Source organism: Rhinolophus sinicus, chromosome 6 (genome assembly GCF_057876585.1).
Source record: "Rhinolophus sinicus isolate RSI-liver-muscle chromosome 6, RSI-T2T, whole genome shotgun sequence".
Taxonomy (NCBI): Eukaryota; Metazoa; Chordata; class Mammalia; order Chiroptera; family Rhinolophidae; genus Rhinolophus; species Rhinolophus sinicus.
Window position 1 is genome coordinate 3,393,105 of NC_142506.1, and position 26,858 is coordinate 3,419,962.

General features: G+C 50.3%; 1 protein-coding gene across 6 annotated transcripts in view; it reads left to right on the plus strand.

Moving 5' to 3' along the window:
- FAM135B (family with sequence similarity 135 member B) overlaps positions 1 to 26,858 on the plus strand; it is a 174,612-nt gene that overhangs the window by 111,758 nt on the left and 35,996 nt on the right. For 5 of the 6 annotated variants that reach the window (XR_016021469.1, XM_019724323.3, XM_019724341.3 and 2 more), the window contains 4 exons: positions 6,542 to 6,681; positions 11,647 to 11,717; positions 15,592 to 15,765; positions 18,717 to 18,843. Coding sequence is in view for 5 of the 6 variants with exons in the window: in XM_019724323.3 (XP_019579882.3) it covers positions 6,542 to 6,681; positions 11,647 to 11,717; positions 15,592 to 15,765; positions 18,717 to 18,843 (512 nt within the window). In the remaining variant the exon portion in view is untranslated. The remainder of the gene's footprint in view (positions 1 to 6,541; positions 6,682 to 11,646; positions 11,718 to 15,591; positions 15,766 to 18,716; positions 18,844 to 26,858) is intronic. The other variant, XM_074316297.2, reaches the window with a different exon arrangement.

Genomic DNA, 26,858 nt, shown 5'->3' on the forward strand with positions numbered 1-26,858 from the left:
GGTCAAATATGAGACCCTGTACCAGGCTCCCTCCTAGGTCACCTCCAGGCCTCCCAGTCGATCCTTGAACAGGTATTTTCTCCCATCCCCAGTACACAGGTGAGGACACTGAAGCTCACATCTGAGACGTTCCTGTCCACAGGTGCACAGTGTAGAGATGGCAGAGCCCAGAGCAAATCCGCGTCTTGTAGCTCAGATCCATCCTTTTTGCAAACTCCTGAGGTACAAGGCATGGACGGGACTCTGCCCCTGGATTGCCGTTGAAACACCTGAGATGGCTGAGTGCCTAGGACCCGAGAGAAGCCCCGCAGGTGAAGTGTTGGGAAACTGGAGGACATTAGCAGTGGCCTGCTGACCTTTGGCTGGTGACATTATATCGCCACACATGTGATTGGCTAATAAAGTGTTCTCACGCGCTGGCCTTCCCTCTGCCTTTAATAGGCAGATCACACTGGTTTATAATTAAGTAATTCAGCCCACTCGGTGTTGGTGGGAAAATGCTCCCTGGTAAATTGTAGCGGCAGCCCTTGTCATTTCCAGCAGGTTAAATTGTAGGTAGTTTGTCCTGCGTTCCTTGGTTTGGTTTCTGTGAATATGAATTTCTGCCAGGCCCTGGTATCTGCTTTGTGACTTGGGTTTTCTTGTGGCCTGGGAGAGGAGTCAAGCATCCTGAGTCCTCAAACGACCACGGATGTTGGGGAAATTCCCCCTTCTTCCCTGTGTTCAGTGATAAGTAATTGATGGATTGATCCAGTGACATTTGAGAGACTAGACTATGTAAAACCTGCTGATTCATCGTTCCAGAATTTAGTCTTTTTTCTATGAAACAGAAGTGAAGGGGTTGTGTGAGCGCCATGAGGAGGGAACCAAGTCGGGCAATATTGGACTAAATATTGAACAATATTCTTGTTTATTGTGTCATCCCCAGTGACTAGCGTGATGTGTAATGTATCACTTGTGCGAATAAACAAACTACAGGATGAAAGAATGAAAAGAAAGGCACAAGGTGTCAAGTCTCCAATCTACCATTTCTTATATTTGACATGAAAGTCACTTCCCCTCAGCAGATCCTGAGTTTCCTCGTGAGTGACGTGAAGGCTCTCGAACCAAGGTCATGTGAGAAAAGGAGTCTGGAGGGCCTGGAACGCAGACCCAGCAATCCCAGGCTGGTTTCTGTAGAGCACTTGGAAATCAGCAAAACCGTTTTGTATGGATCATCCCAGAATAGTAACTTTTCCAAATAATAGAGTTAACAAATAGCACCTCAGACCCGCTCTGTGGTACACAATTTGCCACCTCCATTAAAATGGATAAAGTAGGCCCCACAAGGTGTTGCAAATAATGCACTGTATCTGGAGAGATGAGGAACTCACCCACACAAGGAGGTAAACAGGGACGACACCAGGGACAGATGACAGATGTGGGAGAAAGGTCTACCCTGCAAGGGACCCTATGACTGTTCATCGCCGAATCCCACTGTTTTCCCAGAATCTGATGCATAAGGTGATTATAAGAATTTAATGAGTGAATGAATATGTTTTATGGCAAAAATCACAGAAACCGATGAATATGGGCTTGTGGGTAAGGCATAAACTCATATCCATGCACATTAAAGCCAAGAATTCAATATTCCATGTACAGCAGTGCATTTTGAGTAGAAAGCAAGAAAAACGTTTGATTTTCTTTCAGAAGGCAATAAAAATGACAACCAAAATGCAGCCCTTTATGATTTGTCACCAACATCGTGTGCTTTGAAAATTGAAGGTACAAGTACATTCACATCCTTTCAGATATTCCGCACCAGTGTCTGTGTAGCTAAGTGCCCCTGTTAGCAGAAATGCCAGCCCGCTTCCCCCCATTGCATGTTATCCAAACTCTGTGATGACACAATAAAATGGGATTCTTTTCTGAATGTCAGCTTAGGAGACAACTGGATCTGATCAGCCCCTTGCTGTGGGGGCTTCTTATGGCCACACAGGGTCTCTGTTGAGAAGGTGGTTCTCTAGAGTCCCAAGAAGCTTGTACGTAGCTCCCCCTTTATCCACGGCTTTGCTTTCCGCGGTTTCAGTTACCCACGGTGAACCACGGTCCAAATGTATTGAATGGAAAATTCCAGAACTAAACAATTCATGGGTTCTAAATAGCACACTGTTCTGAGTAGTGTTATGGAATCTTGACCAAGCCCACCCCAGGACACGGATCATCCCTTTGTCCAGTGTATCTGCCCGTTAGTCACTTAGTCACCGTCTGTGTTATCAGATCACCTATCGCAGTATCGCAGCACTTGTGTTCAAATCACCCTGATTTTAACAATGCCAAAATCCCATAACTCTTATAACAGTATCTCATTATAATTGTTCTATTAATGTGAGTTATTGTTAATCTCTCACTGCACCTAATTTATAAATTAAACTTTATCATAGGTATATATGTGTAGGAAAGAAGTGCAGTATATATAGGGTTGTGTACTATCTGCGGTTTCAAGCATCTTGGGGGTCTTGGAACTTACCCCCTGCAGATACAGGGGGGCTACTGGGTCCTTCCCGGTGAAACTCCTTGCTGGACCGGTTGTCCGTATGGGCGTTGAGGGCCCGTACCTTGGGACCCCAGGTGGTAGCTCTTCGGGTAACCACTGCCATTGCTCTTCAGAGCAGAACCTTTGTGCCAGATTAGATGGGCCCACAGAGCTCTCCAGCTCACAGTGTCACCAAACCCACCTTGGGCCTTTGTGAGCGTCCAGAGTCATCATCTTGGGCGCCAGCTTTTTCCAGGAACAGGTGGTCCTTGACTGGTGCACACTCTGTTAATACCTCCTTGGCTGGGAAAAGTCTGCCCCAGTCCAACAGACCTCCCCAACTTCCAAACTCCAGAAAAAGTCATCAAGAGCTTGTCCCTTCACTGCCAGGGGTTCCCGCTGTCCCTATGCAGATTGTCCCACTTGTACTTTGGTGACAAGGTCTCCAGGAAAAGTCGCAGGCTTGGCGGAGTCACAGAAAGTCATGTCATACCTCTGTCCCCTGGCAATGAGTAGGCATCGACCCCACCAGCCAGAGAACACTTACATGCCGGGGAAATTCAGTTTGGTCATTCTCTAGAATTTCATCTTCTAACAGTGAACATCTGCTCAAAGCAGCTTTTGCTTCTGCCTGTTCTCTGAAATGATTAGAAAACACAATAACGCGTAGCTTCAAGGTGAATTCCTGTCCCTCCTGTTCCTAGAACAAGCCAGAAAATGATCTGGTGGAGAGAACCATCGTCATTAGCACGTTCAGCTTACCAGGAAATCTGCCTGAGTTTTGAGAATTGTACAGTTACACACATGCGTTTTGACTCCTCATCTCATCTGAGCCTCACCTGCAGGACGGGGATCACGCAGGGCACGCTGCTTGTCTCCTTTAAGCCAGATTTCATAGACCATCCAAGGCCACGCAGCGAGAAAGTGGCGGGGGGCCAAGTCTGGAATGTACGCTTGCCTTTCTGAAGGAGGTCCTGCTCTAAGCCGTCAGAAAGCCAAGGTCCTGACCTTGAGTTGCTCCTTTCACTTCTATGAGCTCTGAAGTGTTGCAGGATTCTCACATATGAATGTGGCCTGAAGAAGTTCAGTGATATCTTCTCAGCACCTTCTGTTGTAATAGCCCAGACCTCACCCCGCTGTCCTCAGGCCTGGAGGGTTGGAAGGGGGAGTCTCCCAGAGTTTGGACCGTTTAGCACCAACCTGATTCTTTGGGAAGCTCCTATGTGCAGGCAGAGCCATGGCCATGGCCTTGGAGAGGGAGCAGACTTCAGGTCACCTGTAAATGCCTGTGAGAGTACTGGAGGCTTGGTCTCGGGGGCAGAGGGTTCACACCAGGTGAATAGCACCTACCCTTGCAGTCCACAGTCACAGAGCCCTCTGGGGCGAGCGGGGAGCTCAGCAGAAGGAAGGTCATCGTTCAAGTTGCAAACATTTAGAGACACATAGATCTGCGACAAACTGATGCCACTCATTTTTTGTGAAAAGAAACAGTAGAACTGAAAGTCATTTTACTCTTGACATCTGGCCTGAAATTTCAGATTTACCTGCTTGAAATAATGTAATTATGGGACAGTGGGGGCCATTGACAAGTCCCTCTTTCTCCTCTGTCTACTCCCCTCCTTTCCTTTTTCTTTCGATCCCCTTCTGTTCCTTCTCCCATCTCCTCTCCATCTGTCTTTCCCCCTCAAAGTTCCAATCCTCCTTTGAGGTATTTACATGTGGTACTAACGATGACACACGCACAAGAAGACATATTTGGGGAGACTCTCATCTACACCTTCTCATTGGACCCCTTGAGTAGAAGTCTGGTCGCCAAGCAATAAGTAAAATTACTCTAGAGAGAAAAGTGGCTGTTTACACCACAGCTAGAAAAGGCAGCATCCCCAAGTATGAACAAAGGCTAAAAGGGCAGAGGGAGTCTGTTCCTTCCTCACCCTGGGTGTCGGTGCCTGGGCATAAAAGGAGGGTACGCTGCACATGATGTGACGAGCGCCCTCTGTCTGCCAAGGAAGGCTCAGCAAAAGGAGCACGAGAGTCAGTTGTAGACATTTCAGGAAGTGGCCTTGCCAAGGAGAAGACCGTAGCATTTCCTTCAGAATGTCAGGAGGAGAGAGCCAGGATAACAGGCAGGGGGTCCAAGTGTGGGCTGTCGTCATTGAAAAAGGGAGAATTCCCATGGGAACAGAGTGGGCAGGCGCCCAGAGGGCACCTCATGATCAGTGAGCATCCTCTTGTAAGAAGATACCTGTTGCATGCCCTACTTAATAGTGGTGAGAAAATGACACGGGAAGTTCCATAGGGCGTAAATAGTGCCCCTGGCTTACTGGGGCACTGTGGGGTTTGGTGACTGCAAATACCGTTGAGTCCTGTGGTCTATTCTATCCATCTGCTCAAAATCGGACGGGGTTAATCTTCCATAAAAAATGGGGTCCGTGGAAATGTGTCCTACAGGAAGTGCTCAGACCTCTGTCTAAGCTCAATTAAAAAGTCATCCTACTAAATGCTTCATGCCCAGTGCGTGCCTGGTCTTAGGATCTTGATTTATTGTATCCTCTTTCTGTCTACACTGATCCCAGGAGGTCAACGTGGATAGGCCCATTTTTCACATGGAAAGCTGCCGTTACAAGAGGTGATGTCATTTGCCCAAGAAGGCAAGTGATTGAGCTGTTTTGCTGGCTGTCCCTCCTGGTCCTAGACGGCTCCTGTTGCTTTGACCTTCAGAATATTTACCCCATCCATCCTCTGTCACGTAGTTGGTCTGGCTGATAGATCAACTAGGTCTTGACAGTGATAGAGAAAGGGCTGGTACAGCAATTAAAAGCAGAAAGGACCCTTTTTGTTCCTGTTCCCGAGGGACTCTCTAAGCCATCTAGGCACAGTGCATAGGTTCTTGAGCAGCTTTTCTTGGCTGGTTGGCTGAAATTTCCTTGTTGTTTTCTAGGCTCCCTGTGTAACCACGCCATTTCATTCTTTTGGTATTGCATTACTGAGTACCCACCTTCTGCTAAGCACGGGTACATTTTGTTATTTTATTTTATTTATTTATTTGAGGCATAATTCTCAGTGGCTAAATAGATGTGAGGGTGAATGCCACAGTGCCTTATTACCTAGCAAGACGCCTGCCTCTCCTTTGAGCCTGGGTCTCTCCATCTGTGGTCAAGCTTGTCCCAGCAATTTTCTATGACGAGTAAGGAAAGTGACATTCGAAAAACACTCTGGAAGCTGTGAAGCGCCACATAGTCGGTCATTATTCTGAGCAGGTGCTCACTGCTTTGTATAAGCATTAGCGGGATTTGCTTTACAACACTTCTATGTCTGTCCCATTGTGCAGTTCATGTGTTAAGTGACCTGAAGGGATTCACTCATTTGTTCTCCTCCTTGACCCTGGTCAGTGGATGCAGTGAGGTCTCATAACCCCATCAGGTAGATTTGCAATGGTGTTGAGGGATTAGGGTAGAGTTAGAGTGCACTGGAGAACACCAAGATGAACAAGTTCCTTTAGGAAAAAAGAACTCGGTATCTAAGGCAATTAGAATGAGCACATTGGCTAAAACTCAAGACCGGGGGTTCTGTAGGCAAACACCACTTTCAGGAGAGAGCCAGTCTCTGAGCCCTGGGAACTCCTTGTGGAGGGAAGGGCAGTTTCTGTCCTCAGCTCTCTGTTCTTCTCCTCATTGTTTCCAGGGTATGGAGTCTTGGAAGACTTCACGGGGGGCAGGGGTGGGGAGGCATGTGAGCAGGTCAGGAATTTAGCAGGTACTAATTTCCAGCCAAGGAGCACTGCTCACATAGTATGACAAGTGATTTGGCCAAGATCATACGGTTTGTAAGGGGTTAAATGAGGTTCATTCTGAGATGCCGGCCTCATTCAATGAATGGGCATCTCATTCTTCTGTGATGTTAACCTTTGGACATTGGAAAGCAGGTTGGCACCATTGCTCTCCCTGAGCTGGACAGACATGGGTGGGAGCCGCAGGTGTGGGCGGTTGTGGGGTTCATGGGCTCCCACTTGTTCTTGTCTTGCAGACAGCAGCAGCCTGCATTCGGCCTGCGTCCACGACAGCACTGTGCACAGCCGGACTTTGCAGATCTTATACAGGAATGAAGAGGTACCCGTCAGGGATGCTGCCATCTTTCAGGCACATTTGCTCTTAGATGGCGAAAGGGTAAGTCATGGTGTCTCCCAGCGGCCGTGGTTGCTGTCCCCTCCTGGGGCCTTTTGTCTCCGTTGCTAGGTAAATGGTAAGTGAAGCAGAAGCTGTAGATTTGCTCTGCAACCTGGCAGATGGGGACTCGCCATTTTAGGGCATTCCCGCGCAGACGCAGTCTTTCATTCACCCACGTGCTCACTTCCTACTCCAAGCAGTTTCCACAGACGACTTCCTGACTTTCTTATCTGCTCCTCATTTGCCCATGTGTTCGTTTACTGGGGCCCTTTGTGAGCACGTACTTTGTGTCAGGCCCTGGTGAGGGACAGCGCTGAAGAAGGCAGTAGGTCGTCCACCCTCAGGGACTGAAAGTGTGTAAGGAAGACAGACACAGAGCAAGCATCCTGAGAGGTGATGTGCCCCGTCCCAGCTGTGCACACAGATGAGCAGAGGTCGCCCAGGAGGCAGAGAGGAGCTTGCGGAAGACTGCGGTGGCTTCACAACAGATGCCTGTGCTCAGCGTTCATCACACAAAGAGAAAGAGGAAGGGCGTCCCCACAGGGGGAACAGCATGAGTAGAAGCCCAGAGGCCTCAGAGCCTCCTTCCAGTTGCTGGACATTTGGTCGAAAATGCCCTGTTTGTTCGGTTAACCTGTCAAAGGAGTATCTGAAGTCTGAAGCAGTGGTCTCCCTCCCGTGGTCCCATCTCAGGTCCCTGTTGCTGCGCTCCCGCTGGTATTTCCTGTTACGACACCTCTGATGATGTATTCCTATTTGGGAAGGCCCGAGCAGAGGCGAGCCCCCCACGCACGCACGCGGTGTGCGTGAAGATGCCTCCTGGCCACCGCACGTCCTCCTCTCACGCCCCCGGGGCTTTTTGTCCTCATCCGTCACGGTCTAGGCAGTGACCTGGTTCCTCTGTGCGGTTAGACGTGAAAAGCTCTCACTGAGTCTTCATTCATCCGTCCATCAAAGATGGGCGAAAGATAAACTAGCGAACAAGAAAACATCCGGTGTCTTGGGGCTTATACTTGAATGTGAGATCGATACGTCACAATGTAATCCAATACATCTGTCGTATTGATTGTATCACTGCTGTGTGCTCTGCTCATGAGGACATTGAGAGTAGGATTTGCCCCCTGTGGGAGGGCCCGTGATGCTCCCATTGGACCCACCCACAGGAGGAGAACTCCTGGCAGGGCCCCCTCTGAACGCCTTGCTGCTACCCAGGTGGGTGCTCGGGTCGGGAGATCACTAGGCCCCAGCTTCAGCACAAGCTTCACACAACGTGGAGATCATTTCCTGGAGGACAAGGGACAGACAGGAGGCGCATCCCTGAGAAGCCAGCGCCGAGCTGAGACCCAAATGCTGAGGAGGAGCCGGGCACGCTGAGAGCCTGGGACAGCGACATTCGTGGAGGAGGGCACAGCAAGGACAGAGTCCCTGAGGGGGCAGCGAGGTTGGTGTGTTCCAGGAAAAGCAAAGAGCCAAAGAGACTTGTGCAGTGAGCGAGGGGAAAGGAGCAGGAGATGACGCTGGGGAGGTAGGTGGGCCAGACTGCCCGAGCACTAGGCCCTAGGAAGGCGTATCCTCAGGCGCCGGCCGGCCGCTGGAGTTGTCAGAAGGTGGAATGGCATGATACGCATTTCAGACTGTTGCCACCCTCCCACCCATCTGCCAGCTCCTCGGGGACGGAGTCTCCTGTCTCTGTTTGCATCCCCAGTATCTGCCGTAGGACTAACGTAAGGACTGTTCCCATGGTGCCCTGGTAGCCTTCCGTTCCCCTGGCCCCTGTCTTCCTTATGCCTTCACTGTGGATGACGTGGCACTTCACCTGTAATGGAAATCGACAAGACCAGCATGAACTCCTCTTAGCTGGGCTGGCTCTTTCGACTGCTCTTCTGTCTTCCCTCTGTGCCTTCCCCACCTGCTGTGGACTCTGGAAGTGACTAGGTACATACACTGCCCAGTAGGATCCTTACGTTTGCTTTCCATTTGGATTCAGCCTATGACAGGTGATTGGAGGGAGGGAAGGGATGGGACCAGGGTAGTCACTTCCCTGCCTCCTTCCGCGCTGGGTCCTGGGGGGCTCGGGGGTCTGTCCAGGGGAATGCTGGGGCCTGCTTACACTCGCTCTCCAGGGATGAAGGGACACATCTCTTTCCAGCTCCACATTTAGCGGTTTCACATCGGTACCTTGAGATCAGTGGTGATGGAAAAGTTTACACCTCAGAAATCGGCGGTGCTGCAGCTCAGGCTTTTCATTTTCCTTCAGAGAGTTGGCTGTTGAATGTTTCCCAGCCCATCACTCGCTGTGTCCTTCTGCCAAAGGCCTCAGCTCGGGCTGGGGGCCACTCGTGTAGCTCTCTTTTCAGCTCTGATAAGCACTCCCTCTCCCTGACCCTTATGTCCTCAGGTGGTTGCGGGGCCCTGAGGGCCTGAGCCGTCATCTGTTGCTTTCCCTAACTGCTCCCACACGTGTGCAAATCATCCCTTTAATGAACTGTCCTTGGGGTCCTCATTCTGCCTGTGCCTTCTGCTTCCTTCCTGGACCCTGGTTGATACACTTTGTTTAGGAAGAGATACCCTGAGTGTGTTTGGAGTATAAAGGGGCTCTGTTCGGCTGTGTGCACAAGCTCAGCTTTCTCAAATCCTAGTGAGAGAATGTCACTTTATCTCTTATGAGCCGTCGTCATTTGGCATGTTGACCTCAAAGAGCTTGGTGGCAGAGTTGTTTGACTGGAGGCTGGGTGTGAGTATTCCTCCGGCAGCTTAGTCCTTATTCCATCTTAATTCTATCATGGTCTCGCTCCTGCCCCAACAGTTTAAAGCCTTTCAAGTTTAGTTTCCCCAACACTCAAGGTTAGTTCATATGCGGTTGGAACAGCCTTCATTCTGAGGTTGAACAGAGAGTCCGTTTGACAGTGCATACTGTCTCCATCTGCATACTAAATCACTTATCTCCACAAGCTAATAACTTATTACTATGTTTGGGGTGATCCATACAGCAGCAAATAATGTTAGACTCAATCATTATATAGAAATCAGTGGCAATTAAAGTTAATTGGATAAGCCCATAAAAACTGTATATCTGACATGGATCCGTTAGCTTTTTTCCAGTCAGCTTAATATTTGTCAGCTTATTTCCATAAGCTGAATATTTGTCAGTTTATGACCAAAATTCTGAGTATGTGTTTACATGTGTGCGTGTGTGTTTTTGTGTGTGTGTGCATGTGTGTGAGTGCGTGTATGTGTGTGCATGTGTGAGGGTGTGCATTTGGATGGAGGGGCAGAAAGCCAACAACCAAAGATAAAATGAATGGTTAGAAAAGCCAGTGACTTTATTCTGGAGCATCTTGCAATTGAAGATTTATCAACACAGTGGTGAAGTCACAGCCAGGCTCAGTCTAGCCCCAGCTCCTGCTGGCCCAGGATTTCTCTCGTGGCTTGAAAGGAATTGCGGCAAGTTTGGGACTGGAGTTTACAGCGAATTTTCATTAGCCAGGAGAGTGCATGCTGAGAGGGTGGTGCAGAGGGCTCGCTTGCCAGTTCCACTTCCCAGGAAGTGCAGGCAGGGCGCTGTGGTGCTCGGCTTGTGTGTACAAAACGAGGTTCGTGATTATGCAAAACAAAGCTAGAAGATGTGCTTATTCATACTAGCACTCGGATCCGGCAAAATGTTAACTTTTAAATGCTTTTTTTAACCACAAATTTGAAAACCGCAGGACCTAAAGATAAATTCCACCCATATGTCTCTGCCTAAGTTATGCTTAACCAGGGACTTATTTCCCAGGAGGCCATTGGGTAAGAGATTTCCCTCCCTGCAGGGTGAGAACATTCTGGCAAAGAAACAGAAACCAAGGGTGGTGGGGATGGAGAAGAGCTTTATTTATTCCTCAAACTACATTAATATTTCTGTGTGGCAGGCACTATCCCTGGAGCTGGGGATCCAGAAGGAATTAAGATGAATCTCTCCCTGAATGGCACCAGATGACTGGGGACACTGGCAAGAAAATGGCCAGGGGGTCTTGTCAGTAACTGTTATGAGCCTGGCTCACATGGTTCTTCCAAGTGCTAGCCCGGCATTGCCAGATCCAGGGGATTCTTTTTGTTTGTTTTTTTCCCTACAAGCCAAAACCTGCGATAGAAATGTGAAATTACCTGAGTTTTAAATGTAACGTGTGAGTTGCAACTTGCACCTTTATAAGGACTAAACAAAATATGGCTGCAGGTGACATTGGGCTTGCAGGCTTCCAGGTTATAAACCTGAAGCAAATAGATTCCTGTGCTAATTAATGAAAGTGGGGTGTGTGGTTTTTTTTTTGTGTGTGTTTTTTTTTTTTTTTAAGCTAAGAATGGAAGCCATTGCAGATAGGACATGAAATGCTAAAGCATCTTAAAGTATAAATGGTGACGTGTAATGGATCCCAAGACAGAAATGAAGGATCTGCCTTCCTGGGAAGCTGAGCCACCTTGGGACATAACTTCTCTTTTTCTGAGTGTCAGCTTCCTCTGTGCCCCTGGACAGTGCTACCCGAAGGGGAAGGCACCTGAGGGCAGAGATGACGTCACCGCCAAAGTCATCCCATCACTAGCCCAGCAGGGTCCCCTCCGCCCCACCCTTCCCAAAGCACACACATCACTCCTGCTTAGGAGGGCTGCAGATCAAATTGGGGAATGGGGTTCTCAAGAGCCCTGCAACACAGAAAACTTGCTCTACTAGCATTTTTTTCCCCAAATGGGCTTTTCCCCCAAATGTGACTACAGAAATCCCCGCCTTCTCTTTTCCATGTAATACTCACAGATATCCTGTTCAACTAGAACTCCATGGGGCATGTGTGGGAATTCTGCTTTAAGCATAAATGCCATTAACTCTATGGTGAGAGTCCTTTTCTAAGCTTTGGGAAAGAGACCAATGAATTTTCCATTCGGACCAGCCCTGACCCCCAGAGTTGCCTTGAACTTTGTTTCTCTTTCTTGTAGGTGGAAGAGGCTCTAAGTGAAGTCGATTTTCAGCTCAAGGTGGACCTGCACTTCACGGACAGTAAACAGCAGTGAGTGTCCCTGAAATCCTTGAGCGCGGTACAGAATTTCCTGCCTCCGGCCGGGGTCAGCTGCAGTGTCCCTTCACTGTCACAGCTCACCCAGGAATGCGGGCTGAGCATGTCTGTGCAGTCATTTCACACCACATGCATTTCAGGCGGCGGCTCAAGGGCCTGCACAGAAGAGTCCTGAATCCCGGGCTCTACAACCTGACACCTCCACTCATGTTCAATGCAGTATTAATTCAGATTAATGACCCTATGAGGTGGCAAGCCCCAAGACCCCTCGTGAATCAAAGGCGATTCTGCCAGGACTCCACATCTCGGGGCTAATTCCTGCTCGTGGTCATCTCTCCGGAAATTGGACAGCCGTTTATGTGTAACCTGCTGATTTCCCATAACTGCCTCCTTGAAGCTTGTGCTGTGGCCTCTTCCTCCTACTCTGGGGTGAACTGTCATGTCAGAGCCACTCCAGGTTTTTTCGGGTAGTACATAAATACCCCTTTTTTCAGGTGTTGAAAAGCCCAGTCAAGTATATTACCAAGGCTCTAAACTCTCATCCGATGTATAACTTCCTTTCATTGTCCTGGGGGACTGAGAGGTCGGCGGCCTCGCTGCCTGCATGTGGGGGCCTGACGTGTGCTGACGTGTACATGGCCGTGTCTAGTCACACGGTGTCTGGGCCGCACATTAGGACTCCTCACTCGTGTCTGGCCCCAGGCCCCTCTGGCCACCTGCTTCCCTCATCACGTCCATGTTCCCCTTTGTGGGATGGTGGATGCTTGAGCACCTTTGTCTTCCCTCCACCATGCCTAGGACCTCCTATTGGGACACCACATGGGACTCAGAGGCCATAGAAGAGGCTAGCCTTCTTCCTAACTGGTAAACTCGGAAGTAAAGCCCATGCCGCCGTTCTCATCTTCTCCTTCACCTCTCTGAGGTTTCTATCGTTCACTCATTTCACTAGCCCACCCCTGCCCTATCTCCTTAGGCCCACATCCTTCAGAGACGTCCATCCAGCCATAGCTCCAGGGTAGACATTTCCATGGATCGCAGAACCCTGCCATTGATTCCAGAGTCAGGCTAGAAACCACTCTCCACCCAGCCCTCCAGGCAGCGTTAATGAGCAGTCACGGTGGACACAGGAAATGAAAGCAGTAGTTAATCAAGTGCGCGTTATAGGAGATGGACACAAACAAAGTGTATCAGACCATCAGCCTGGGCTCTGTGCTCTTTATCCGTGACACACTGGTTAAGTCCCTGCCCGTCTCTAAATCTCAGTCACCTCATCTATAAAGTGGGCATCATTCTAGAACCCTCCCTCACAGGGCTGTTGTGAAGATGACGACCGACAATGTGTGAACAGCCTGAGTGCATGGTAATGTCTTCCTTCTGGTGGCTTCCTAGCCATAGTGAGGCCAGACCTCCACGTGTCACCTCCTCTCTACAATACAAAGTACTTAATAACAATCAGAGCAGGGGTTTCCGTGGAGCATGAGATTAGCCAAGCGGAACAGGAAGACAGGCTGTGGAAGAACTGAGAATGCTATATCTTTTCATAAATTGGGTTTAAGGATGATGAGGCGTCTGTACCACTTCCTGGGGGTAGACGCTAGGCTTTGAAACACGACCCAGGCAGACGGATGCCTTAGAACCATGGAGGCCTGTGTTCGTGGGAACGAAACATAGAGGCGTGACATTTAACACCAGGGTGGACGAGCTCTTGCCCTCCATTTCATCCAGTGGATCTCACTGCAGGTGGGATGAGTCCGTCCCCCAGGGACATGTCTCCATGTCTGCAGACATTGTTGATCGTCACACCAGTGGGGTGGGTGCTGCTGGCATTTCGTGGGTAGAGTCCAGGAATTCTGCTAAGCCTCCTACAATGCAGAGGACAGAACCCCCTCCCCAACAAAGTGTGATCCAGGCCCCAAAGTCACTTTTACTGAGGGTCAGAGAGCCTGCTCTCGTCTAACCTCAGATTTGTACTTGTTACTCTGCAGAGGCCTCTGAGCATATGCTTGCCTCGGGATGGGGAGCTCACTCCTTCCCACCCTGTCTCATCCCGTCCCTGGACCCTTCTGCCTATCAGGAAATGCTTCTTTACTTCCAGGAACAAGCCATCATTTTGTGCCGCGGATGCCTGGATGGCAGTTCACATAAATAAGACATCTCTTCATCTCCAATTAAGCTTCTTTCTCTCTGCTTTGTGGTTTTTGTTTGTTTGCTATTTTTTTTTCAGTTCCTTTAGAAGAACCCAGGCATTCTCCTCTCAGTGGTCTGTATCTTTTCTATATTGAGACCCCCACCACGAAACCGAGTTTCATCTCTATTAAGTGGCTCTCTGTCCAGAGCACAGAAGAGCCATCTCCTCCCTCGTTCTGAATTTTTTACCCCTGTTGATGTGGCTTACATTTTTGTTAACGTTTTGACATCTTTTCTACCTTGACACGTATTTCCCCTCCTGTTATTCAAGCCCTAAGCATATTTCTAGAATTCATGCAAACCTATGACTGAATAGATTCCAAGCAAGAATGTGCAGTAACGTAGAACAGACTATAGAGCCAGGTCGACGTGCGTCTCGCATTTCAGTTTTGCCTTGTGACTTTGAACACGTCAGTTAGTTAACTCACGTTGGTTTTCCTTCTTCCTCTAGAAATAGAATAATAGTAAATACCTCATACGATTGTCATATGGATAGAAGGAAAAAGCACCACGTTCCCTTCATCATAAGGCCTCGATACATTGTGGTCAGAATTAAAGGAAATCTTAGTGTGAATGACGTTCTGAGTGGGTGTAGCCCCCGCCCCCTCCCCATCAGGCTTTTACCTGGTGAGAGGAGGCCATCACTTGTGGCCGAGTTATGGACTCACACTGGCCTCCAGTGAGTGAGTTGGCCCTTTTAGTTGGCATTTGATTGTGTACACAGCTCCAATCAAGGATTTCGAGAAGCAGAATCCTTGGGGCTGGGTCTAGGGGTTTTCCGCCGTGTCTTCCTCTCTCTGCATCTCATTTCCTCTGTGGAGGGAGAAGAAGCTCATCCTCTGAGTGTTCTGAGCCCTCTGCTCCTCTCATGGAAGATGCTCCAACGCGGTTTCCTCAGGGCTCTGTTGGAGAAACTTGGAGAGCCCGGGGGGTTGGTTTCCAGCGTTGAGATTAGCACTGGATGGATTTTATTTTAGGAAGACTCAATCCCATTTTTATAACCAAAGACTCTGTTGGACCTTGCCTCCTGGTGGGCTTGTCTCTTAGGAACCAGACACACACTAATTACAAAATGCCAGAGGAAAGGTGGGGCAGTGCTTCATGAAACTACTTAACCATTGTGCTTTGGGAGTCAGGCAGTCGGTCAACTTCCATTTTAATAGGCAAACGTTTGACCAACTTCTGTGTTGGTCATTGTTTGCCAGAAACTATGGTAGGTATTGGGGATATGAGGACAAACTTGTCACGTTTACTGTCCTTATGAGGTAGAAACGCAGCAGAAAACACAGACCTGCACCGGAAGTGCAGTGCTGGCGTCTGTAGGGAAATAAGAAAGCAAGTGTGGCAGGCAGGCCAGGCGCGCTGCGATGAGCCCTGTGAAAAGCTTGGCTCTCCCTCTGTCCTTGACGGGTGAGATTGGAGTCAGACAGCAGAGCATGAGTCCCAGATATGCCGGAAGTGGCTGTGTGATGTCTCTTCCCTCTCCGAGCCTCAGTTTCTTCATCTGCCCAACGTGGGAAAAATGATTCCTACTGGTATTTGCTGGGGTTGGATAAGATGCTGTGTGCACGGTGTGGGGGCCGGGGGGGGGGTAGGCAGGGCGAGGCCATCATGTAGACCTGCCTGGATGACAGCCGATAACTGGCCACCACTCAGGAGAGGTCACTCGCTTGCCTTCCAGGCTGAGGGACGTGGCGGGGGCCCCCATGGTCAGCAGCCGCACACTAGGCCTGCACTTCCACCCACGCAGAGGCCTGCACCACCACGTCCCGGTCATGTTCGACTATTTCCACCTGTCGGTGATCTCGCTGACCGTCCACGCGGCTTTGGTGGCTCTGCAGCAGCCCCTGATCAGGTACGAAGTGGTGAGCCCTGCGGTGTATGGGGGAGGAGCACGCGGCCTTCAGGGCAGACTTCCGTCTCGGTGAGGCTGAGAAGCACAGACCGAGGAGCTTCTCCCAGGCTGAAGGGTCAGGCTCTGGGCCTCACTGTGGGGCAGGGGAGAGGCGGGTGATCACTGCGGGGCAGGGGAGAGGCGGTTGGTCACTGTGGGGCAGGGGAGAGGCAGGCGGTCTCTGCGGGGCGGGGGAGAGGCGGGCGGTCTCTGCGGGGCAGGGGAGAGGCGGGTGGTCACTGCAGGGCAGGGGAGAGGCGGGCGGTCACTGCGGGGCAGGGAAGAGGCGGGCGGTCACTGCGGGGCAGGGGAGAGGTGGGCGGTCTCTGTGGGGCAGGGGAGAGGCGGGCGGTCACTGTGGGGCAGGGGAGAGGCGGTTGGTCACTGCGGGGCAGGGGAGAGGCAGGCGGTCACTATGGGGCGGGGGAGAAGCGGGTGGTCACTGCGGGGCAGGGGAGAGGTGGGTGGTCACTGTGGGGTGGGGGAGAAGCGGGTGGTCACTGCGGGGCAGGGGAGAGGTGGGTGGTCACTGTGGGGCAGGGGAGAGGTGGGTGGTCACTGTGGGGCAGGGGAGAGGTGGGCGGGGGCTGTGGAGAGGGCACCAAGAGCCACAGGACCACAGGCAGGGAGCTGGGACTGCCAGAGTACAGATCAGACCTGAAAACGGTCCCTATACCTGATGTGGCTTTTTTCTAACTGCCTTCTTGGGGAAGTCACCTGAAGTCCTGAGACACCGAATCATTATCTCTAAAACAGGAATGCTAATGAGGTTTTGGTGACTCTCAAACGGGGACAGTGGCCAGGCACGTGGTCGGAGCTTGTTCCTTTGCAGCCTTGGCGGAGAGGAGTACAGGCAGAAACTCACCATAGGGGCTCGGGCTTCTCCAGGGATGGGCGTAAAAATAGAACTGTCTTCTGGTCTCTGGATTTTGCAGGAAGGATTTCTATTAGCTCAAAGTACCTGGGAACAAAAGGAACCCTTGACAGTTATGGGAACTACCAATTAAATAGGTCAAGCTCTACTTTTTCCAGAAAAGCCGTTTCCAAGGCATCGGTTAAATCCAGGCAGAAGGAAGCAGGTGTGAAATGAACACTTAACCTCAAAAGACCCTTTACCTTTCCTGAAACAGGCTGAAGCAAAGAATCCAATTATTAACCGTCAGATGGGTACAATTGGATTTCACACGAGGGATTCAGATCCTCTGGACAAGCTAATCAGGACCTTGCTTGAGTCAAATGACGAGCCATTTTAGTTCCTTGTGTGCCGTCTGTCCCCTGAATGTGCCGTGAGCATTGCTGTCCAGATACATCCACATTTCTGCTGCGGTGTTCACTCGATCCGTCCTCGTGCTAAGCGGGAGACTCACTTCACAACCAGTCAGGCTTGTGTTGTACTTGATTACGTGTGTGATATTATCAGCAATGACTATATCGCTGTAATAGTCCTCACATAGCCTCACGGTTAAAGCGCTGGTATCAATGGATGAGGGAACAGACGCACTGGGCCAGTGGAAAACTTTCCCCAGGTCACAGAGGTTATAGGTGCAGCTTCTGGGGTCTGAAGCCTGCCCACTGGGTTCGCTGGCTGCCTCTTACCCACTTGGCTATAATCCGCTTGAGTGACATCTCTACCTATTTATCCTTTGCACCCGGTTGGGCTGATAAACTGCTCTTCTGTGCCCATTGGGCTGTCTACCTCCCTCGTGTTACATCTGCCTCCCTCTCTTGACCCAAACGTCCTTACGGTGAGGTAAACTATGTCTTAATTATCTTGTCACCCTGGCACCTAACACACTGCTTGGCATGTGGCATGAGCCCACTGAATAGCTGAATAAATGACTTAAACACAAATATAATGTCGGCTTTCTTTCCCTTTCGCTGTTTTCAGCAGGGATGTGGGTCTCTTGGATTAAATCCTTCCACACGTATTTCTTGAGCACCTGTGCTGGAGCTGGTGCCATCGGAGGCTGTTTGTTACCAACACCCCGTTTGCCATCAGTGACGTGGAATCTCCCTGGGGCACTAAGGCATGCCTATAAAATAGTGTTCACGATATGACAGGACAATTGACCATTAGGATATTGAATAGAAGAGATCTGAAAGGAAGGGGAAATGAGTACAAGCAGACGTTGCCAAAATATCGATTGATGAAAACCAAAAACGGTAAAGAAAGAGAGAGCTGACATTAACCCAACTGAGGCAAATTCAACTGGTCCCACCGGCTTCCCTCACCCCTTCGACCCTTCAGCCGATGGCTGCCATCACTCCGTGGCCTCTGACCTTTGTGATGATTCGCACAGCTGGCCAGCGTCTGTTTGTCTGTCTGTGGAGCAGACGGGAGCATTCCCGGCTAGTAGCAGTGACATAGAGAGTGCCTATCGGTCGTGACAACCTCTGACATCCACGAATCTGTGAGCCTCTTGTGCGCACCACGAAGTACAGGCTGGCTTATGTTTTTCAAGGTTCAGGAAGGGGCGGGCTTGCAGGAGCTCACTCCAGGTAGTGCCACCAGAGGGAGTGGAGGCAGGACTCGGACCGTGCCAGGCCGAGCGTCCCCTCGTCCTTCTGTCCAGGAGCCCATTCCACCTGTCCCTCGGGTTCTGTAACCTGGGGGTCTGCCTCCGTGTCTCTCAGCAGGCGTGTGGTTGGCCTTCCGGGAGCATTTCTTTGTACACGTTGTAGGATGTGTGTCATCCTTGGCTCCTGAGCTCACTTGGAGCCAGTTGCACCCCCTCGTCATGGCGGCATCCAAAAGTCTCCCTTCCAAACACCCCCTATGGGACGAATGGCCCCTTCCTTCTAAATGGCTTATCTCGTAGGCTCCAACCCCAACACCCCTAAAGGGACTGAGTTCGTGGTACCATCCCTTTCTTTACATTCTTTTTATCCCTCTTCAATTCTCTTCTTTTCAGTTTCACTCGTCCAGGAAGAGGCTCCTGGCTCGGGAAGGGCGGCTCAGATACGGGATCAGAACAGTCAAGCCTTTCTCTGGAAAACCTGGTCTTTGGAGCTGGATACTGCAAGCCGACTTCCTCGGAGGTAATGTCTGCATGAGGGAGGGCGGTGGCCTAACAACTGCAAACTTTGCTTGGCTGGATGTATGTCCTGGGAGATCCCCACTTTCAAATGTCCCATTTAGAGATTTCTTTTGCTCTGTGCGTCTCTTCATCTCATCTATCCATCCATCTCTTCTTTTACTACTACTGAATTTATCAACCATGTTCCTAGTGCCATGTCCTGGGGCAGACGCAGGGGACAGGACCTTCATCTGGCACCTCTGCATGGTCCCTTGAAGAATATGGTTTTGTGGAGGTCACAGAGCCGGTTGTGAGGGCTTCCCGTGGACCATGTGGAAACCTGGAAAGCAGGTTGGAATTGAGCTGGTTTCAAAACCTGGCTAATGTCTCATTTGCTCACTTCTCTGAACCTCAGTTTTCCCGCCTGTAGAATGGGGTCATTCATACTTTCTAATGTCATGGGGTAGGATGTGTATCCAGTGCTGTCATGAATGTAAAGTTCCAAACCTACTACCTGGCACTTAGCAGGTGCACAATAACTGCTCATATCCTGCCCGCCCCCCTTGTTCCCTCTTCCCAGTACACACCTGCTGTTATTCTCCGAGCACAGCGCGTTGGCCCACCCAGCACTACTCTGTCCATCGTCCTCCTGGGCCAGTCAGGGATTGTTTTTCTTAGGGGCCTGCTCAGAAATGACTGGTCTGTAGTAGTCTGCATTCTTCAGAAGATCAAGAGCTGGGTACATAGATGATAGATAGAGAGGTAGATGGACGGACAGATGGACGGACGGATGGATGGATGGATGGATGGATGGATGGATGGATGGATGGATGGATGGGTGGATGGATGGGTGGGTGGGTAGGTGGATAGATAGCGGATCTATATATGATATATACATACATTAAGAGATGTATCATTAGGAATTGGCTCATGTGATTGTGGATGCTGAGAAGTCCCGCTAGTTACAAACTGTAGACCTGAGAGAGCCAGTGGTGTAAGTTCCAGTCTGAGTCTGAATTTTAAGGCAGGAGAAAACTGATGACCCGGCTCAAAGGCAGGAGAGAGAAGAAAATTCTCTCGCAGCCTTTTTATTCTACTCAGACCTTTGTTGGATCGAAGAGGCCCCTCCACATTGGGGAGGGTCGTCTGCTGTACTCAGTCTACTGAATCAAAGGTTAAGCTTATCCAGAAACACCCTGACAGGCACACTCAGAGTAACGTTTAACCAACTGTCTGGGCGCCCTGGGGCCCAGTCAGGTTGAGCACACAGGGAACCGTCCTACAGCCCTGGAGTAAGTGTAAAAGGCTCTCCACGCTCAGCCAGGCCCCCAGCAGGTGCTCCGTCTTCCTGGGCAGCCAAGCTCCACACTCAGACAGTCCTGCACTCGTCTGGCTCTCCTGTGATGTCACCTTTCCCAGCTCTGAGTCCCAGCCAGGAGGTCTGGCAGCAAAAGGTGCCCAAGTCATATCTCCATTTGGGTCAAGCCTCTGTGTCACATGCTGTCATGAGAGGAGGTAAGAGGAGAGCAGCTGTGACCCTCCTGAGGGCCAGGGGACCTGAACCCAGGAGAGTGCTCTGTGCCGAGGAAAGGGCAGATTTTACAGCCCAATGGGACTGCTTTGAAAGTGGATTCCAGTCACTTGTAGAGTCAGGAACTTGGGCAACCACCGAGGCCCTAGGCATCAGTGGCCTGACCATGGACACAGGACCTGGCAGGTGGGAGGCAGGTGACAGCCAGCATGCGTGGGCATGTCTGTATTACTTCATGTGCGCGGTCAGCATCAGGGCTCCAGCACGGGATTGTAAAGCGATAGAAAGCGGGAATTCCCGGTCACCCTGCTTTCCTGGGGCCACGCACAGACAGACCCTTCCTGGTGAGTGCAAGCCTGTGTGACCCCAGGATCACTCACGACTCCCCGCTGCAGACCTCTTCCTGCTCTCGGCCCCCTGTCTGTCCACCTGTGCTGCTGTTGTGACCACATCACAGCCCTGCCCCTCCCTCTGCCCAGGCCTGCGGCTCACTCCCCACGCAGCACGTGCTAACCCCAGAGACTCCCCAGTAGATTTCCTACCTGAAAATCTCCAGCTCAGACTCGGCTTTCCAGGGAACGTGGCATGGGATGTTAGGGGATGGCAAAGGTCAGATCACCTCAAAGCATGTTCAGCACTTACTTCCCAAGAAAGGAGTCTGTGCCGGTACCACAGGGGCAGAGAAGGAGGAGGGGGTTATGGTGACTGCCACGCAGGAACTCTGATGCACAACCCCCTACACACCGGGTAACGCCTTGTTCAAACACCACCACCTCTGGGAAGCACTCTCTGATTTCTTCGAAAGAAATTCTCTCTCCCAAATGCTTCTTCCAGTCCACTCTGGGCATCTCTGTCTCTCCTGCCCTGGGCGCCATGTAGCTGGGGCCACAGACCATGTCCTGCAGCTCCACCCCAGGGGCCAGCAGCGAGCCTGGAATGCATAATGAGTGCTCCGGAAATGCGTCAGACTAATGATTGGCACAAATGCACAAACTGTGTTCATGTGGAACGCTGAGTGGAGAGAGAGCCGAGCCACACAGAGGTTAGGTTCTGTCGCAGAAACAGAAAGCTGGGAGGGAGCAGGAGACCGGTGGGCCCCTCAGGGGCACATGAGTGCTAAGGGGGCTGCCCTTGGGGACTGTTCAGAAACCCTAGGCCTGGGGTGGGGAGGGGGGGTGGGGTGTGACAGGACACCTTGTAGATCCTGTGGTTCATCTGATTCTGCTACATCTGAGGAGGCTGAGCAGGAACCAGCCAGATCTCCACCTGGGAGACGGTTGTGATGGGGGAGGGAGAAAATTCTGGTCTCAGGCACCTGCTATGCTCAATACTATGTGACTCTGGGAACTTATTCATGCCTGTGGAAGCTCAGGTTCCTCAACTCGAAAATGGGATAGCACCTGTATTTTTGAGAGGCTTTCAGGAGTTAATATGTGTAAAAACAGTACAGAAATAGACACATAGCAGGCATGTGATACAGTACAGTGTTTTTTTTTCTTGGCTATTTTTGGGGATGTGTGTCAAAGAAGACATCCTTGTCTTTTACAAGAGTCAGATGAAGGAGCTTATTTGTGGGTGCTCAGCAGTGAACTTGCTCGCAGAGCTCAGCTCCCTGGGTTATTTTCGGGAGCTGATTCTCTTCCTGTGCATTTCGCATCTGGGCCCCATCCGATTCTGCAGGCTCAGTGCTGTGCTCCCGCCCCCACCTTCCCACCAGGCAAGGGCTGCCAAGCAGAAAATGAAACCCCCTTCCCCTGCCTCCCCTGGGGGCTGTGCAGCCAAATCCCCCAGAAGCCTGCTGCATTAGCAAATGACACTGGATCCACACAAACCACAGCCTTGGCTGGGGAATTACAGAACAGGTGTTCCCTTCAAAATAAGAGGCATTTGCAGAACTAGCGTTTCATAGTGACAAGAGCTGACTGGCAGGACAGATCGTGGGGAGGAGACGGTTGACCTGGCATGCCTTGTCCCTTTGCCATTAGCCAGGCCCCTCTCACCCTGTCACCCTCTCTGCCCTGATGCACCCCAGGCAGCTAGAGCTTCAGATTCAGAGTGGGAGCGAAGGTGTACGTCCCCATCACAAGCCAGTGGCTTCACCCTGGGGGAACTATTTTTCCTCTCTGACTCCTGGCTTATCTATCACAAGGGATACTAATGCCTGCCTCTGCTGGTGGCCGAGGAGATTAAATGAAATAAGCATAGAAAAGCCTTGAGCTTATAGCCTAGCATAAAGTGCTCAGTAAAACCCTCTGCTGGTATTATATTTCTTTTAGTTTATCCACATAATATTACTCCAAGAGCCCCAGTGCAGCCCTGTGGGCAGGACAACAAATGAAGGGTCTGTAGTGCTGTTCTTGGTTTCAGCATCGACCTGCTGTGTGACCTTGAGTCAGACACTTGCCCTCTCTGGGTCTCAGTCAACCACAGTGTAGAAAGAAGATTGGATGAGATCATCCTGGAGGCCTCTTTGAGCCCTTTCTGTGCTGTTTTCACTGTGACATCCTTGACAGTGCCTGGTACAATAGGGACATTTGAAGCATCATGCTTGATGTGTGAGCCCAGATTCTCCAGAGAAACAGAATCAATAGCATGTGTACACACACACACAGCAGAGAGAGTGACTTATTTTAAGGCATTGCCTCATGATAGCAGAAGCTGGCAAATTCAGAATCTACACATTAGGCCAGCAGACTGGAGACCCAAAAAAGAGTTACAGTTTGAGTCCAAAAACAGTCTTCTACCTGAATGATCAAATTTCTTCTTCTTGGGGGAGTAGGGGGTGGTCAGTCTTTTTCTATCCAGCCCTTCAACTGATTGGATGAGGCCCACCCATATTTGGAGGGCAACCTGCTTTCCTCGAAGTCTAATGACTTGAATGTTAATCTTATCTAAAACATGCCTTCGCAGAAATGTCTAGAATAATGTTTGACTAAATATCTGGGTACCACGGCCTGGCCAAATTGATCCCTAAAATTAACCATCACACTAAATAAATGCCCAGGGTCTGACAAGACTTTCACTGAATGTCAGGAATCAAGTTACTCAAAATCAGGAGAAGCCCCGTCTCCCTCCAGTGACTCTGCACACCCCCTTTCTTCTCACTGGAGTAAGTGGGGTTGCTCCACTGCTCGGGGGTGGTGATGGCCGCCTGGTGGAGAGATGCAGACTTTAGCACTTGTCTCATCTTCACAGCTCTGCCTCCTTGGGCAGGGGCGTCCGTGTGTCAGTTCATTTATTTACTGACCATAGCTGACTTAGCCGTCAGACGTATGAGGTCCAGTACCTAGGGATCGCGGTACTTTTAGAAGCCAACAGAATGTTTTAATTACTTTTAAAATCAGAACTAATGTGGGATACGATCCAATCTGGATTATAGTCACCTTCGTATCAATGTAATCATACGGATACAATATTAAGTCTTTTTTTTTGTTAATGGCTAAAAAGTGCCAGGGACACACACAAATCATAATTTGGCTCTGGGAACAATCCTTATTACTTCTCATTGTTGTTTCCTGATTATAGATGTGAGAAATCAGAACCCAGAGAACCCGGATAACTTCCCCACGGTGGGCAGGTGCAAATTTAGAATTAGCTATTTGGTCCCTATGCTTTGTCCCAACTCACTTCATCTACCTGACACCTGCACACAGAGGGTACAAGACACACATCTGTATGTGGATGGAATAGCTGCTCACAGGGGAACAGCTACTTAAAATCTGTGAATAATATGCTTTAAGATTAACTAGGAAGTATCAGAAGTTACCAGAAAAACAGTAGTTATTTAAAGAAAATATATTTTGTAATAAAAAGAATATATATATACACACACACACACACACACACACACGTATATATATAACATAACATAACATAACATAACATAACATAACATAACATAATATATATGAAATGACTTCCAGTATTTCGAGAATTAAGGCAAGCAGTGTTCTCTTGCTCCATTAAAATTAAATAGTTTAAAATTTTCTCATTTACATGATTACCTGATGTACTAAAATCCTGCAAAATAAAAAAGCAAGTCGCTATATGGTGCGCAGGCTCTGAAGGGCTTTGGGGAGATGAAGCACCCATCAGTCTGCTTTTGAATTCCACAGAATTCCACAGGTCATTTCTAAACCAGAGTATAAGTCAGTGAACAGGGGCTTGTCATGCAGAAGTCCACAGTGGTGTTTACTGACGCACCACCCTTTTCACTCGTGAAAATTGCCTTTATTCCCCCGCCTGCCTCCAGTGCCTTGCTCCCAGCCAAATTTTCAAGGCATAATGGAAGCTGTCACGTGGGGAGGCCGAGGCCGAGTTTTAAGCAGAAAAAGGATTTAGCGGCCCTGGGAGTGAGCTGGCAGTGTCCAGGGCTCCGTGCCGTTTACCTGCCTCTGCTCTCCTTCTGGATGTCGTGACATGTCATGCGGATGCTGAAACAGATCAGCGCTTCATCAAGTCTTCTCTTGTTGCCTGCACGGGTCTTGTCACGGTTCCATGTTGTCTAACACCCCGCCGGCCTGCCATGGTACCTGTGATGAGATGTATCTTTCTCACTCGCTCAGGAACCAGCAGTGGGTAATGTTGCCAAAAGAAGGAGTGTGGCAGGGGACAGAATGCATCAGCTTGACAGCCAGATGCCTGTGCTTAAGCTGGACGTGCATTCCTCGTCTCTGACTCTGCATTGGACAGACATTCATAGCATATCTAACCTGCACGGCCTCCTAGACTCTGGGATTTTCGCTAGTAGCAAGACGTCCGTGCTTCTTGTTGTTGGGGAGGAAAGGAGAGAGAAAACACACGAATGTTTGCTTAATAATGTTGTCATGACTGCAGAGAAGTTGCTAACATGGGGAAACTGACCTGGTCTGAGGTACAGGGGAGCTTGCCTGAGCCAGGGGAACTCAAGGTGTGATGTGAAGGAGGAGGCGTGGCCAGGCAGGGGAGGGGGAAATAGAGGTGCCATGGATGGTCGTGTACGTTGTGTGCTACATAAAGATGCCTGGTGGAACCCGGGACTTGGGGCTAGAGTCCTGCCCACTCCCCACTTGCCAAGCTGTGCATCAATAGGGTTGCGTCCACCGAGAAGAGGGCTTCTTTCCCCAGTTCATCTGCTTAGGAGGGAAACCTCCTTCTCGGTAGCCCAAAGGCACCCCACAGCGGCCCTGGAGGAGGAGCAGTGTTTGCGCTAAGGGGCTGCTGTGGCCAAGCCCCTGAGGTGGGAAAAAACCGGAGTGTAGAGGATGCTGCAGCCAGTAGGGCTGGAACTAGTGAGCCAGAGGGTAAGGGAGGCGGCTCAGGTCGGTGGGAGCCCAGCCCTGCAGGTCCCCGCAGACTGAGTGGAGGGTGACAGGCTGAGTCTCAGGGACTATCCAGCCTGGGAAGAGTCCCCAGCACCCCGACAGTGCCTGGCTGGGAGCTGGGGCTCCAGAAACCAAAGCTGGTGCTGCCATTGCATCCACATCTCCGTGCAGCGTGGCTGGTCTTTAATCCCACGTGCAGTCAGTCGTTCTAGGGTGATAATTTGTTGTTCGCGAAAAGTGGCCTCATAAGGAAAGTCATGTGCCAGTGACCAGGTGCAGAGAAGGAGGCTGCCTGAGAATGTGGTGGGATAGGTGTTTTGGGGGGTCGGAGATAGAGTGTTGGACTGATTGTGGTTGTAACTGTGATGGAACTGGGTCCACCGTGTGTTCCTAACACACGTGAGGGGAGAGGACGCATCTGGGACATGGTTTCTCGAGCACTTTGACCAGTGCAAATGCTGGTTGTCAAGTTAGTAAGAGGCCAGCGTTCCAGTCCATAGATGTTCCTTTCCTTTCAGTGGTGATTTGAGAAGCTGTGTGTTTCACATGGCAGTCGCTCAAAACAAAAGAGCCTGTATCTCGAGATACTTTTTGCAGAAGACCCACACAAGGGATCCACTGGCCTGTATCAGACGTTGCAAAAACAAAACACAAAGAGAATAATCATGTTCAGTAACGGAGGTTTAGGGGTTGTTTGTTACAGCACTTAGCATTAATTAAGAGAAAATAGTGCTTTTCAACGGGCCAACTGCCACAAAACCCTAAAATGCATAGCATTGACCTTGCATTTTAGGTCAGGCATCTAGAAATGGGGACTTTGATACGGACAGATGGGCATCTGAGGATCCACGTTACACAGTGGCTGCACATTTGGGAAAGTGTCACCTCTGAGAACTCGGAAGGCAGATCACAGGCCTGCTGTGCCTCTAGGCAGGCACTCAGCCTCAGCACTTCTAGTATTTTGGGCTGGATCATTCTTTGCCGAGGGCACTGGCCTGTGCATTGCAGGATATTTAGCTGCATCCCTGGCCTCTGCCCATTAGATGCCAGTAGCACCTCCTGCTCCATTGTGACAATCAGAAATGTCTCCAGACATTGCCAGATGTCCCCTGGGAGGCCAGATCGCCCCAGAGAGAACCAATGCTCTGGGGAAGAGGTTGGGAAATGCAACAGGAGCGCTGTGTCTGCACTCGTGGCTGTGTT